Source organism: Hetaerina americana, unplaced genomic scaffold (genome assembly GCF_022747635.1).
Source record: "Hetaerina americana unplaced genomic scaffold, ioHetAmer1.1.p SCAF_39, whole genome shotgun sequence".
Lineage (NCBI taxonomy): Eukaryota > Metazoa > Arthropoda > Insecta > Odonata > Calopterygidae > Hetaerina > Hetaerina americana.
In genome coordinates, this window is record NW_027286974.1 from 2,018,153 (window position 1) to 2,034,470 (window position 16,318).

Here is a 16,318-nt window from a genome sequence, read left to right on the forward strand (position 1 = left end):
GTATCCAATTGCCATACATTTTCCCGTGGATGGCGGATTCGGAACAAATTTCCACCGACGATCGGACAACCCTGGACATGACCTCTCTAATTGTTCATGGTGGAAATAAGATACGAAAGCCACAGCTTCACTGCCTGTAACAAGAGTTTCGGAATGCTAGAATAATACGGGAGAGTGTGTGTAGCTGCGAGAGCAAAACTTTTCGCGACACAAGATTTACGATTCGTTCATAGAAAACAAAGAATAGCTCAATGCGTTCCATAATTTCGTTTTGAAATTGGCGGTGGTTGGATTGGAGTGTGGGGGGAAGGGCAGTGGTGGGGGTTGTTTCAGTTGGAGGGAGGGTTATTTGGAACCGAGCCCAGATGGGACAAACACTACGGAATACACGCATCTATCAGCCTGGTTTGGAGGTAAGAAAGATTTTTAATGACATTTATACTTGAGCAAAGCATTGCCAATGAATCAGTTATTGAATCACTGTTAGATTTGATAGACATTAACTGTTATTTCATGTGTAAACTAACCTTGATAAATGCGTCCGGAAGTCGAATAATCACCAATTTGTTCCTACTTGTAATATGTTTGAGAATTGTTGTATTATAACCGTTACATTTCTATCGCTGTGTGCTTAATGATACACGTTGGCCCATTTAGTATTATTAATTGATATGAAAATGGATTCTTTTTTACAATTCCCAAAGTTTAAGTCGTCCGCCATAGCGAGATGTTTATTTATTGATTTACAACCTCAGTATTAAACCTTAAGTTTAAAGAGTCACTGTTTATTTAATGTCATGGCAACGGTTCATAGCGTAACTTTATTTGTAATAACCTGAATGTATATTTGTTCATTATTCCGTGTTTTTGTATGTTATAATACCGTGCTCTCAAGTGAGTAATTAGTCAATTTCTGTGTGGATAAACCGATATAATGCTGTCACAGAAACGCAGTTGGCTGATTAATAGCGAAACAACTAGTATGTAGGGCGTAATATGATAATTGTCAGTGATTGCCACCAAATAGCAAGGAAGCAGTTTTGGAGTTTTGAGTCTACATTTCTTCTTTAGACGACCACGGCGTCAGTTCAAGTAGTTTCTTGTTAACCCCTTTCCCCAGCCCTCTTCTGAGAATTGGTAACCCCCCCCCCTGTAACCCTGGCCTTGGAATTTTCCATGTTCGCCTACGCAGTACGCTAAGGTGGGCCACGGCGACTTTTCGTTTTAAAATCCCTTTCTATGACCATCTCTCTCTTCGCCCTCTTCCGCTGGTTTAGCCATGCGACCGTACTCAAATCTTTCTTGACCGTGCCAAGACATCAAGGGGTATTCAGGAAGTTTTCCTCTTAAAATCCGAACATATATACGAGTGTGTACCAAATGTATCGCATTCCTTGGAAATTTCGTCTAACACTCGCTGTTTTCTAATCAATTTGGAGACGTTTCTGCATTCTTCGGAGGTCTCTTCAGTAAAAACTGCGTTCCAACTAATTGCGAATGAATTCGTGATACCCATTGAAAAGGTAAGTCTAGCTTGGGCATACTGCCATATTTACAGCCAAGAAGTAAAACGTAATAAATGGCATAAGGACTCTTAATTGTGATCAGATACATTCAAAATGTCATTGAAGATGGAAAAAACCTGAGATATAATGAGATTGAGGCTGTGGATAATGCGATATATTTACTAAGATCGCTTTCAGATGCAATTTCACTCTGCCATTGATGTGGTTATTTTCATTAATAATATATTTGTGGCATTTCTTCCGGAAACGCTATTGGTTTATGCCATTACGTTTTCGATCTTTAATCTGTGTATTAAATTATTACTGTAAGTAATAACTTTGGAAAGGTAGTTTTTATTCGATTTCAGTTAGAAATATGATAATCATCAGAACAATTTTTTTGAATAAATAGTTTTTTAATTGTGCGGCATCTCTTAATGATTTGCTAACGAGTTGAATTATTTCTTATAACCATAAGTTAAGGAGGAAATAATATTTTGCAAAACGATAACTCGTTGAAAAGACTATTTGGGACCTTTCAGAAACATAAAGTATATTTAATGTAGAATACATCGCTTGCGCTGATTGTTGTTTTTTTATTATTATTTATGTATCCGTTTTGTTTTAATTCATAGCAGAGGTGGTGTTTTATTTTTAACTACAGTAGTCATAATCATGAGTATTTCAATGCTAGGATTGGTTTACCACAGCCCTCCATTCTACTCTATTCAATGTCAATTCCCTCATTCGTTGATACACCCTCTTTGTTTTACGTCCTTCTCAATTTCATCTGTATGTGCATACCTCTTGGTCTTCCTCGTGGAAGGATGTCTTCCCTTCTATTATATTCCTAGTCAATCCCTTGTGCCTCTTCTTTGCCGTAGTGTGTTTTCAATAATAGTCTTGTCGTCTTCTGTTCTTCTATGTTTACATACTTACTCGTTCCTTCTCACGTTTTCTCTGTCCATTTAATAGCTTCAGCATTCTTTTGATCAACACCATGGTTCAATTACTTCTATTCTATTCTTATTTTTTGTCCACTTTTCCAATGTTCCATGTCTCCGATCCGCAGTGTGTCATGCTCCACACGAGTCTTTGACGAATGGCTTCCTTGTTTGCAATCGTATGTTCTTTGAACATTAGTTTTACCTCTTCCTCATGAATTAGCGTTCAAACCTTGGGCTACTCCTCGCTTGTTACCGGTCGTACCTGTCCCACTACTGTCATGTCATCTGTGCAAACCGGAGCGTGCTGATGTCTTCTCCATTTACCCTTAACTCATTTCATAACCAATTCGTGTGTTTCTCCTATTGCCTCTTAAGTTGATTATTGCTGACGCGAGAATCTTATAATAATCAGCAGGTATTTGGTGTACTCTCCGGTAGCAATTAGGCTGGTATTGCCCTAGGGTACATCTATGTATGAATAGATGAGGTTTCATATGTGTATTTGAAAGAAGGAAAGAGACCTACCATGGATTAATTTGCTTCACAACTTCAATTTACCTCTTCGAGCCGATGTAAAGGTTTTTTTCATTATTTGCAAACTTCACGTCAGGTGATTTATAACCATCATTGGACGACTACCGCAATCGTCTAATCTGAAATTTTAATATACTCCGCCCCCTTTATGAAGGACTGCATTTCTAATTAATCTTTCCAGTGTTTATCAATAATTTGGCCCAACGGGGTTGGGCACAGTCAAAAATTGCCATGAAAGACAGATATGATCCCCTCCACGGAAATCTTTAATAACATTTATTAATAATTAATATTTTCTACAAAACCTAGCATGCTTAGCCAGAGATTCATACCTCATTTTGCCCTCCATACGGAGGACATGAGGAACAGACAATAAATATGTATGCAGAAACAATATTATATTCAAACAAAACAGTTAATCAATGTCTGTCGTTGTGGCCACGTCGCAGTCGTACTGCCTTTGCCCGGACACGTGCTCACAGTAGATGTCCCGCGACCATTTCACAGCCGCGGAGACCATCTTCTTCCGCAGCGTGGCGACGCGACCCCGGTGGATTCGCAGTCGGGACAGGATTCGCTCGTTCTCCTTGTCCCAGCTGCCGAGGGAACCAACGACGAGGGCGCCCAGGTGAACCTCCTGCTTAAACTGGAGGCGGCAGCGGAGTCTCGCGGCCAGGTCATCGTACTTGGCCATTTTGGCCGCCCTGGCTGCGTGCAACGCCTCCAGTCGGTTCTCGAACGGGACAGTGACGTCGATTATGTGCACCGTCCCGCCGGGCACCTCAGTCACGACGAGATCAGGTCGCAGGCGGGAGTGGTCACCCTCCACCTTTTGGTCCAGCCTGGCCTTCCACTTGGGAGGCAGTGCGTCCCGTAGGAGCGACAAAATCTCGTCGTGTCTCCGTTTCCACGCAGCAGAGTGACTCGGGCAGTGGTTGAGGACGTGCGGCAGGGTTTCATCCTCGGTGCGGCACCTCCTGCACTTCCTGCTGGCATTCAGCACACCTCTGCGTGCGCCGTTCAGCGGAAGTACGTTTAGGCGGGCTCGGTGGATGAAGCGCCAGTCGCAGAAACGGGTGAAGCGGCCGGTGGACAAGAAGTGGCTGCTGTCCCAGGAGTTGGTGACAGCTTCCATCGCCTTCCCCTGGTCCTTCTTCGCCACCAGCCTTCGCCGGTAGGCTTCCCCGATCGCCCTACGAATCAAGCCGCACGCTCTGTGGCGGGATGTCGAGGGGATGATGAGGGTCTCCGAGTGGGGCGTCGGATTGCTCAGCCGCAGGGAGATATCGTGGCGGAAGACGCTCCACTCCCATCGCAGCCCGCACAGCCTTTGAAGGTCCCGGGTGGCTCTCCTCGCGCGGGACCATAGGGATGCCGTGGCCCCGGCCGTGGACCCTGCCGTAATCTCAGCGTCCCCGGACAGGTATCCGCATAACACCCTCTTCTCAGGCGGCGCTCCGATTTTCCCCAGTCTCTGGTGGACCGCCTCCTGCAGGGAGTACCAAGCTGTCTTGCGGACGAATGGGTCCTTGCACGTTAGCATGCGGAACGCCTGCGTCACGACAAGACAGTCCTTGAGTACTGGGAGTGGTGTGTAACCCCCGCCGCCAAGGTGTGAGGGGAGGTGGATTATTTCCCTGCTGGCCCTTTGTGGAAGGTATAGCCACTCCTTCACTGCCCCATAGACCATGGTGTCGGTGCGGGCAAGTGACTTTTTAGTGGTGGCCGTGACTCGCAGCGGAAAGTGGAGCCTCGGCAAAAGGAAAGTATGCAGAGCATCGATCTTCTGCCAAGGCGCCAGCTCGCTACTCCTAACCGAGTCGAGATCCTTCCGCAGTTTGGCCAGCAGGTCACCCAGTAGGTCTCCTGCCCTGAGACCAATAGGGGATCCCAGGTATTTGTAGGATTCCCCCTCCCCCAGCCGCTTCATGTCACCTCCCTGGATGGAGAAGGCCGTGTCTCTGACACCCTGGCGTCCACTCCTGAAGTCCAGGTCCAGGGAGGCGCATTTCTTGGCGTTGAAGCGGAGGCCACACCAGTCAGCTGCCTACTTGACAGTATGTAACAGTGCCCTCAGCGACCCCGAGTCTCTGGCGACGAGCAGCAGATCATCGGCATATGCCAGCAGGCATTCAGATGTGGGACCGAGGGGATAGGCGGCGAGGGCTCGCTGGGCGAGGACCGACCTGATCAGGGGTTCCAAGGCCAGGTTAAAAAGCAGGGGAGACAGAGGATCTCCCTGCCGCACCCCACACCTAATTGGAAATGGCTCAGATTCGCCCCGCTCCACGACGACCGAAGCCGTTGCCCCAGTGTACAGGTCGGAGAGGAGGTCCAGCAGCTGCTTTGGCATCCACATTTCCGCGAGTACACGGATTATGTGGGGGTGGGGAATCGACCCGAAGGCATCCGCCAAGTCAAGCCACGCTAGTGCGATCTCAGTCCCCTTCCCCTTGGCAGTATCTATGGCTGCTTGAGCAATGAAGTTGTGCTCAAAGCAGCCCTCGGTGGCGGGAACGAAGCCTTTCTGGTAGGGGAAGGAAAGCCTCTTCCCCTTATAGGCCCAGGCCGAGATGCGGTCCGCCAGTATTCCCGTGAAGACTTTGGCAATGGTCGGACTGAGGGCAATTGGTCGCCAATTCCCGATGTCCCCCTTCTCCCCTCCCTTGTGAAGGAGGACGATCCTTGAATGCTTCCACGATGCCGGGACTCTTGTCACCTGGAAGCATCTGTTGAATATGGCGGCTAGCAGCATGCCATCCGGATCGATTGACCGCCACGACTTGTAAGGGATGCCGTCCGGGCCGGGTGCAGTGTCCTTTGCCCGACTCAGCCGACCGCACACTTCGGCTGCGGTGATTCCTCGCAGTAGGTCGCGTTCTTCTCCAGGCTGGGGTTGGATGTCGATCGGGGGGATTGTCGACGGGGCTGGGGCGTCACTTATTTCAGGGGCCGCTTTTGATAAGTGCTGCGCCACCGTCTCCGCGCCTAGGCAGCACCTCGCGTCGCTCTCACCACACACCCGCCTAAAGGCTCCGCCCTTGTTCATTCTATACAGGAATGTAATGTCGACATCCGCAGCCCGTGATAATTCACTCCTATTCTGTCGCCCACCTCTTCGGTTTCTTCCGATGAGGGAAGCCGCTTCTTCCGTGATCTCCTGCACCAGGCTCTCAAAATGGCCGTCGTCGGAGTCGTCCAGCACTCCTAGCTGAATCAGCCAGCCCAGCTGTTTCTCCGGCCGGTCTTCAAGAGCCGGTGGGGGCGGTGGTACGGTGTAGCTCGCGATTACTTCCCTCGGGGGGCTAACCAGCACGCGGCGGTCTTGCACTCTGGCAATACCCGTCCTTCGGTTCGCTGGTGGCGGCCTCATGGGTGTCTCTCCTAAGAGTACATGCACGGGTGGTGGCTCTGGCACGTGGTCTGGTAAGGGGTTAGGTGAGGGTTGGCGAAGAGGTAGGGATGCATGAGGGGATATGGGTTCAGGTTCGGATAAAATGGGGGAGGAAAGGGGTTGAGCATCGCCGGAGGATATCCCTGACGGACCGTTGGCGGACCTACGTTCTGGCCCCTCGGCGTGTGGGTCCATCCCGCCGGGGGCCCCCCAGGGTGTGCCGCGAATTCGGGTGGTGGTCGGTGGAGGCCGGGCGGAGGCGGCGTCTCTTGGTACCATCTCGAAGGTTCCCCCGGCGGAGGTCGCCCCCAATTGGGCGCCCTGTGATTTTCCGGATGCATGGCGTTTTCCCTGGGAGGGGCCCACCTTCGATCGTTTGGGCGGTTTCCCCTTTATCGGTTCTCGCTGAGAGGGGTCAGTGGTCTTCGAGGATGGACACGCTGTTGCTGGGGATCCGGTCGCTCTTGCCAAGAGATCTCCCCTGGATGTAGCCGCTGAGAGCCTCGAGTCGGCGGCCGCTGAGTGGAGGCGAGGAGATTCTCGTTCGGGACCCGGTCCCTACCTGCTGGACGCTCATTCTCCACATTAGCTGGCCTGCGGCGCGCTCTCCGACGCCGTCTACGCGCCACCTCCCATTCACCGGCCTCCTCATCCTTACGTTCCCCTCCCGTCAATACTTCCGGCTGGCGTCGCTCGGTTTGGGACTCGGCGACGGCCGTGACTGGTGGTGCTTTTCTCGGAGGCTCGCTCGCTGTCTCGGCGTCATCTCCGCTGCTCTCTGTTTGGCATGCCGCACTCTTGAACTTCTTCATCGCCTCAATCCTTCCCGGTAGACTTCGACTTCGCTCGCCGTATATCTTCCGACGGGTTGGAACCCGTTCCTTGCTGGATGGCGGGAAGATGTCCGCCCAGTTTTCCACGATTCCCCTAAGTTCATCCTGCAGTTGTACCTCTGTGCCCGCGCTTGGCATTTCATGTCGCCTGTCTTCGGTGATGATCCCACCTCTCTTTCGTGTAAACCTTACGGGCCTTCCTATCGGCGCCATTAGGTGCGGAACATTGCTCTGTTCCATGACTGACAACTTTCCGACCCGACTCGTCAGTTTACACAAAAACCAATTAAGGGAAGGCACTACACTATAGGGCACTACACTATAGGACACTACACTAGAGGGCACTACTCTATAACACACTACTAAAGAGCACACTACACTATAAAGCACTACCTTATACACAACAGCACATCAAAGGCGAAAGATTTTTTCTATTGAAGGTATCCCTGATTTATTCGCTTGAAGGGAATCCAGTCTGACTATATAATGAAAACTGAACGACGCCATTTTAAATAGACTTCTCCTACAACTCGTGAGTTAACTACTATGGGAAATCAAAAATTCATTTCACTATATTAAACCATTATTTGGTATAAAACCAATAAATTAAAGTATAATGTATTTAATTTTTAGGCGTTTCAATGCTTTTTACTCCTTTTCACACTTGTAATAATATTAAAAAAACACTTGTTGCAGACAAATTTTGCAAAGTAGTCATCTCGCGGAAGTTTGCAAACTTACAAGAAACAACCCTTTCAGAAAATATACTACTGCGTCAGTAATTCTTTTTGAGGCGACAAAACCCTAATAGTTTACAGGGAATAAGAAAATTGAAGAGAAAAGTTATATATTTAAATGATGAATTAATTTAGAAGGTCAGCTTGAGTATTTAAAATGTATACATTCATGTTCCACCTTATTCATTTAATTAAATTAGTAGGGCACCCCTTAGCATTCAAATTCACGAAATACTTACCAAAGAGAGAGAATTTTTAGTTCCATTCCATGTCCCAGGTAGTCCTGAAACCGAATAAAATGTTTGAATAACATTTATAAGACGAGGTCCACTCTTTTAAACTCTTCATTGTGCACTAGTCAATCATTTTGATTGAGAATTACCGCGGGTTTTATAGAAATAGCTATTGCATTACTTTAAATGCAAAAAAACTTAAAGTCTACCTGAATTCCAAGATCATATTTACATTCAATGACATGTGTTCATTACGTGGGTGATTTACGGGTACATTCGTTGATAAAAGAAAGATTTAAATGCATTATATAAATATAATCGTCCTTGTGGACTATGATCTGGGTTAAACTGTCCACATGCATCCATAGAAGGTCATTCCACATAATAATAACGAATGTTTGCATTTGTTGTTGTAACAAATGTATCCAATTGCCATACATTTTCCCGTGGATGGCGGATTCGGAACAAATTCCCACCGACGATCGGAGAACCCTGGACATGACCTCTCTAATTGTTCATAGTGGAAATAAGATACGAAAGCCACAGCTTCACTGCCTGTAACAAGAGTTTCGGAAGGCTAGAATAATACGGGAGAGTGAAGCCGCCAGAACAAAAATTTTCGCGACACAAGATTTACGATTCGTTCATAGAAAACAAAGAATAGCTCAATGCGTTCCGTAATTTCGTTTTGAAATTGGCGGTGGTTGGATTGGTGTGTGAGGGGAAGGGCAGTGGTGGGGGTTGTTTCAGTTGGAGGGAGGGTTATTTGGAACCGAGCCCAGAAGGGACAGACACTACGGAATACAAGCATCTATCAGCCTGGTTTGGAGGTAAGAAAGCTTTTTAATGACATTTATACTTGAGCAAAGCATTGCCAATGAATCAGTTATGGAATGACTGTTAGATTTGATAGACATTAAATGTTATTTCATGTGTAAACTAACCTTGATAAATGCGTCCGGAAGTCGAATAATCACAAATTTGTTCCTACTTGCAATATGTTTGAGAATTGTTGTATTATAACCGTTACATTTCTATCGCTGTGTGCTAAATGATACACGTTGGCCCATTTAGTATTATTAATTGATATGAAAATGGATTCTTTTTTACAATTCCCAAAGTTTAAGTCGTCCGCCGTTACATGATGTTTATTTAATGTCATGGCAACGGTTCATAGCGTATTTTTATTTGTAATAACCTGAATGTATATATGTTCATTATTCCGTGTTTTTGGATGTTATAATCGCGTGCTCTCAAGTGAGTAATTAGTTGATTTCTGTGTGGATAAACCGATATAATGCTGTCACAGACGCGATGTGCTGATTAATAGCGGAACAACTAGTATGTAGGGCGTAATATGATAATTGTCAGTGATTGCCACCAAATAGCAAGCAAGCAGTTATGGAGTTGTCCACATTTCTTCTTTAGACGACCACGGCGTCAGTTCAAGGAGTTTCTTTTTAACCCCTTTCCCCATTCTTCGTCTGAGAATTATGTTAAAACCCCCGCCCCCTTGTAACCCTGGCCTTGGAATTTTCCATGTTCGCCTACGCAGTACGCTAAGGTGGGCCACGGCGACTTTTCGTTTTAAAATCCCTTTCTATGACCATCTCTCTCTTCGCCCTCTTCCGCTGGTTTAGCCATGCGACCGTACTCAAATCTTTCTTGACCGTGCCAAGACATCAAGGGGTATTCAGGAAGTTTTCCTCTTAAAATCCGAACATATATACGAGTGTGTACCAAATGTATCGCATTCCTTGGAAATTTCGTCTAACACTCGCTGTTTTCTAATCAATTTGGAGACGTTTCTGCATTCTTCGGAGGTCTCTTCAGTAAAAACTGCGTTCCAACTAATTGCGAATGAATTCGTGATACCCATTGAAAAGGTAAGTCTAGCTTGGGCATACTGCCATATTTACAGCCAAGAAGTAAAACGTAATAAATGGCATAAGGACTCTTAATTGTGATCAGATACATTCAAAATGTCATTGAAGATGGAAAAAACCTGAGATATAATGAGATTGAGGCTGTGGATAATGCGATATGTTTACTAAGATCGCTTTCAGATGCAATTTCACTCTGCCATGATGTGGTTATTTTCATTAATAATATATTTGTGGCATTTCTTCCGGAAACGCTATTGGTTTATGCCATTACGTTTTCGATCTTTAATCTGTGTATTAAATTATTACTGTAAGTAATAACTTTGGAAAGGTAGTTTTTATTCGATTTCAGTTAGAAATATGATAATCATCAGAACAATTTTTTTGAATAAATAGTTTTTTAATTGTGCGGCATCTCTTAATGATTTGCTAACGAGTTGAATTATTTCTTATAACCATAAGTTAAGGAGGAAATAATATTTTGCAAAACGATAACTCGTTGAAAAGACCTTTTGGGACCTTTCAGAAAGTTAAAGTATATTTAATGTAGAATACATCGCTTGCGCTGATTGTTGTTTTTTTATCATTATTTGTGTATCCGTTTTGTTTTAATTCATAGCAGAGGTGGTGTTTTATTTTTAACTACAGTAGTCATAATCATGAGTATTTCAATGCTAGGATTGGTTTACCACAGCCCTCCATTCTACTCTATTCAATGTCAATTCCCTCATTCGTTGATACACCCTCTTTGTTTTACGTCCTTCTCAATTTCATCTGTATGTGCATACCTCTTGGTCTTCCTCGTGGAAGGATGTCTTCCCTTCTATTATATTCCTAGTCAATCCCTTGTGCCTCTTCTTTGCCGTAGTGTGTTTTCAATAATAGTCTTGTCGTCTTCTGTTCTTCTATGTTTACATACTTACTCGTTCCTTCTCACGTTTTCTCTGTCCATTTAATAGCTTCAGCATTCTTTTGATCAACACCATGGTTCAATTACTTCTATTCTATTCTTATTTTTTGTCCACTTTTCCAATGTTCCATGTCTCCGATCCGCAGAGTGTCATGCTCCACACGAGTCTTTGACGAATGGCTTCCTTGTTTGCAATCGTATGTTCTTTGAACATTAGTTTTACCTCTTCCTCATGAATTAGCGTTCATACCTTGGGCTACTCCTCGCTTGTTACCGGTCGTACCTGTCCCCCTGTCCCACTACTGTCATGTCATCTGTGCAAACCGGAGCGTGCTGATGTCTTCTCCATTTACCCTTAACTCATTTCATAACCAATTCGTGTGTTTCTCCTATTGCCTCTTAAGTTGATTATTGCTGACGCGAGAATCTTATAATAATCAGCAGGTATTTGGTGTACTCTCCGGTAGCAATTAGGCTGGTATTGCCCTAGGGTACATCTATGTATGAATAGATGAGGTTTCATATGTGCTTTTGAAAGAAGTAAAGAGACCTACCATGGATTAATTTGCTACACAACTTCAATATACCTCTTCTAGCCGATGTAAAGGTTTTTTTCATTATTTGCAAACTTCACGTCAGGTGATTTATAACCATCATTGGACGACTACCGCAATCGTCTAATCTGAAATTTTATTATACTCCGGCCCCTTTATGAAGGACTGCATTTCTAATTAATCTTTCCAGTGTTTACCAATAATTTGGCCCAACGGGGTTGGGCACAGTCAAAAATTGCCTTGAAAGACAGATATGATCCCCTCCACGGAAATCTTTAGTAAAAGGCGAAAGATTTATTTGCTTGAAGGGAATCCAGTCTGACTATATAATGAAAACTGAACAACGCCATTTTAAATAGACTTCTTGTACAACTCGTGAGTTAACTACTATGGGAAATCAAAAATTCATTTCACTATATTAAACCATTATTTGGTATAAAACCAATAAATTAAAGTATAATGTATATAATTTTTAGGCGTTTCAATGCTTTTTACTCCTTTTCACACGTGTAATAATATTAAAAAAACACTTGTTGCAGACAAATTTTGCAAAGTAGCCATCTCGCGGAAGTTTGCAAACTTACAAGAAACGACCCTTTTAGAGAATATATTACTGCGTCAGTAATTCTTTTTGGGGCGACAAAACCCTAATTGTTTACAGGGATAAAGAAAATTGAAGAGAAAAGTTATATATTTAAATTATGAATTAATTGAGAAGGTCAGCTCGAGTATTTAAAATGTATACATTCATGTTCCACCTTATTCATTTAATTAAATTAGTAGGGCACCCCTTAGCATTCAAATTCTCGAAATACTTACCAAAGAGAGAGAACTTTTAGTTCCATTCCATGTCCCAGGTAGTCCGGAAACCGAATAAAAAGTTTGAATAACAAAAAACACTTGTTGACCTTGTCTTAAGACGAGGTCCACTCTTTTAAACTCTTCATTGAGCACTAGTCAATCATTTTGATTGAGAATTACCGCGGGTTTTATAGAAATAGCTGTTGCATTACTGTAAATGAAAAAAAAATTAAGGCAACATGAATTTCAAGATCATATTTACATTCAATGACATGTGTTCATTACGTGGGTGATTTACTGGTTCATTCGTTGATAGAAGAAAGATTTCAATGCATTATATAAATATAATCGTCCTTGTGGGCTATGATCTGGGTTAAACTGTCCACATGCATCCATAGAAGGTCATTCCACATAATAATAACGAATGTTTGCATTTGTTGTTGTAACAAATGTATCCAATTGCCATAGATTTTCCCGTGGATGACGGATTCGGAACAAATTCCCACCGACGTTTGGACAACCCTGGACATGACCTCTCTAATTGTTCATAGTGGAAATAAGATACGAAAGCCACAGCTTCACTGCCTGTAACAAGAGTTTCAGAAGGCTAGAATAATACGGGAGTGTGTGTGTAGCTGCGAGACCAAAACTTTTCGCGACACAAGATTTACGATTCGTTCATAGAAAACAAGGAATAGCTCAATGCGTTCCGTAATTTCGTTTTGAAATTGGCGGTGGTTGGATTGGAGAGTGGGTGGAAGGGCAGTGGTGGGGGTTGTTTCAGTTGGAGGGAGGGTTATTTGGAAGCCAGCCCAGAAGGGACAAACACTACGGAATACACGCATCTATCAGCCTGGTTTGGAGGTAAGAAAGATTTTTAATGACATTTATACTTGAGCAAAGCATTGCCAATGAATCAGTTATTGAATCACTGTTAGATTTGATAGACATTAAATGTTGTTATTTCATGTGTAAACTAACCTTGATAAATGCGTCCGGAAGTCGAATAATAACAAATTTGTTCCTACTTGCAATATGTTTGAGAATTGTTGTATTATAACCGTTACATTTCTATCGCTGTGTGCTTAATGATACACGTTGACCCATTTAGTATTATTAATTGATATGAAAATGAATTCTTTTTTTGCAATTCCCAAAGTTTAAGTCGTCCACCATAGCGAGATGTTTATTTATTGATTTACAACCTCAGTATTAAACCTTAAGAATCACTGTTTATATAATGTCATGGCAACGGCTCATAGCGTAACTTTATTTGTAATAACCTGAATGTATATATGTTCATTATTCCGTGTTTTTGGATGTTATAATAGCGTGCTCTCAAGGGAGTAATTAGTCAATTTCTGTGTGGATAAACCGATATAATGCTGTCACAGAAACGCAGTTGGCTGATTAATTGCGAAACAACTAGTATGTAGGGCGTAATATGATAAATGTCAGTGATTGCCACCCAATAGCAAGGAAGCAGTTTTGGAGTTTTGAGTCTACATTTCTTCTTTAGACGACCACGGCGTCAGTTCAAGGAGTTTCTTGTTAACCCCTTTCCCCAGCCCTCTTCTGAGAATTGGTAAACCCCCCCCCTGTAACCCCGGCCCTGGGATTTTCCATGATCGCCTACGAAGTACGCTAAGGTGGCCCACGGGGACCTTCCGTTTTTAAATCCCCTTTTATGACTCTCTCTCTTCGCCCCCTTTTGCTGGTTTAGCCATGCGACCGTACTCGAATTTTTCTTGACCGTGCCAAGACATCAAGGCGTATTCAGGAAGATTTTTCTTAAAATCCGAACATATATACGAGTGTGTACCAAATGTATCGCATTCCTTGGAAATTTCGTCTAACACTCGCTGTTTTGTAATCAATTTGGAGGCGTTTCTGCATTCTTCGGAGGTCTCATCTGTTAAAACTGCGTTCCAACTGATGGAGAATGAATTCGTGATACCTATTGAAAAGGTAAGTCTAGCTTAGGCGTACTGCCATATTTACAGCAAAGAAGTAAAACTTAATAGATGGCATAAGGACTCTTAATTGTGACCAGATACATTTAAAATGTCATTGATGATAGAAAAAAGCTAAGATTTAATGAGATTGAGACGGTGGATAATGCGTTATACTTGCGAACATTGCTTTTAGCTGCAATTTCACGCTGCCATTGATGTGGTAATTCACAATAATAATCTATTTTTGGCATTTCTTCCGGAAATACTATTGGTTTATGCCATTACGTTTTCGATCTTTAATCTGTGTATTAAATTATTACTGTAAGTAATAACTTTGGAATGGTAGTGTTTATTCGATTTCAGTTAGAAGTATGATAATCATCAGAACAATTTTCTTGAATAAATAGTTTTTGAAATGTTCGGCGTCTCTTAATTATTTGCTAACGAGTTGAATTATTTCACATAACCATAAGTTAAGGAGGAAATAATATCTTGCAAAACCATAACTCGTGGAAAAGACTATTTGGGACCTTTCAGAAACGTTAAGTATATTTATTGTAGAATACATCGCTTGCGCTGATTGTTGTTTTTTTATTATTATATGTGTATCCGTTTTGTTTGAATTCATAGCTGAGGTGGTGTTTTATTTTTAATTACAGTAGTCAAAATCATCAGTATTTCAATGCTAGGGTTGGTTTACAGCAGCCCTCCATTCTACTCTATTTAATGTCAATTCCCTCAATCGTTGATACACCCTCCGTTTTACGTCCTTCTCAATTTCCTCTGTATGTGCATATATCTTGGTCTTCCTCGTGGAATGATGTCTTCCCTTCTATTATATTCCTAGTCAATCCCTTGTGCCTCTTCTTTGTCGTAGTGGGTTCTCAATGATAGTCTTTTCCTCTTCTGTTCTTCCAATGTTCCATGTCTCCGATCCGTGGAGTGTCTTGCACCCATGAACGTTTTGACGAATTTCTTCCTTGTTTTCAATCCTATGTACTTTGAACATTAGTAGTTGCCTCTTCTTATTCATTAATTAGCGTTCTTACCTTGGGCTATCCTTCGCTTGATGTCGGTCAAACTTCTTACATGCCATGTTACCAGTACTGCTGCCGAGGTACGTAGATGAAGGATATTCCACTTAATCTAGTTTCACTCCTCAAATTGTGATATGTCTGCATTCAGCTTCCATCTTCCGCACACATAACATGAGTTTACTTTTCTTCTTTTTCATGCACATAGAAAATATTCCCCCAGTACTAGATAGTCCATAGGGACTTTGAGAGTTGCTTGCAGGTGTCCTCATCTCTCGCGTTTCCGCCACTACTGTCATGTCATCTGTGTAAACCGGAGCGTGTTGATGTCTTCTCCATTTACCCTTAACTCCTTTCATAACCAATTCGTGTGTTTCTTCTATTGCCTCTTAGGTTGAATATTGCTGACGCGAGAATCTTATAATAATCAGCAGGTATTTGGTGTACTCTCCGGTAGCAATTAGGCTGGTATTGCCCTAGGTACATCTAGCTATGAATAGATGTTTGCTTTGGATAGAAGGAAAGAAACCTACCATGAAGCAATTTGCTGTATAACTTCAGTTTCCCTCTGCTAACCGAGGTATAGGTTATTTTCATTGTCGGCAAACCACGTTTATTTGTAACCATCATCGGACAACTACCGCAATCGTCTATTTTGGATAAGTAAAACTCCGTCCCCTTACGGTGGGAATGCTTTTCCGTGGAATATTTGCAGTGGATACCAGTTATTTGGCCCAACAGGGTTGGGCTCAGTCAAAAATTGTCTTGTAAGACAGAAATGATCCCCTCCACGGAAATCTTTAGTAAAAGGCGAAAGATTTATTCGCTTGAAGGGAATCCAGTCTACATGAAACTGGGAAACTGAACAAGGCGGTTTTAAATAGACTTTATGTACAACTCGTGAAGTAACTACTATGGGAAATTAAAAATTCATTTCATTATAATGGACCCTTATTTGATGTATATCCCATAAATAAAAGTATAGTGTATTTAATTGA

General features: G+C 43.1%; 1 protein-coding gene and 2 non-coding genes across 3 annotated transcripts; all 3 read right to left on the reverse strand.

The window, feature by feature from the left end:
- Window positions 1-3,401: 3,401 nt before the first annotated feature.
- LOC139691683 (uncharacterized protein T26G10.4-like) lies at window positions 3,402-4,916 on the reverse strand. Its single transcript, XM_071589526.1, has one exon. The coding sequence runs from the start codon at window positions 4,914-4,916 to the stop codon at window positions 3,402-3,404; it is 1,515 nt and encodes a 504-aa protein (XP_071445627.1).
- A 6,819-nt stretch (window positions 4,917-11,735) lies between these two features.
- LOC139691748 (U5 spliceosomal RNA) lies at window positions 11,736-11,852 on the reverse strand. The gene has a single exon (XR_011701681.1). It is a non-coding gene; the product is annotated as a U5 spliceosomal RNA (small nuclear RNA).
- Window positions 11,853-16,050: 4,198 nt separating this feature from the next.
- LOC139691746 (U5 spliceosomal RNA) lies at window positions 16,051-16,167 on the reverse strand. The gene has a single exon (XR_011701680.1). It is a non-coding gene; the product is annotated as a U5 spliceosomal RNA (small nuclear RNA).
- Window positions 16,168-16,318: the final 151 nt, after the last annotated feature.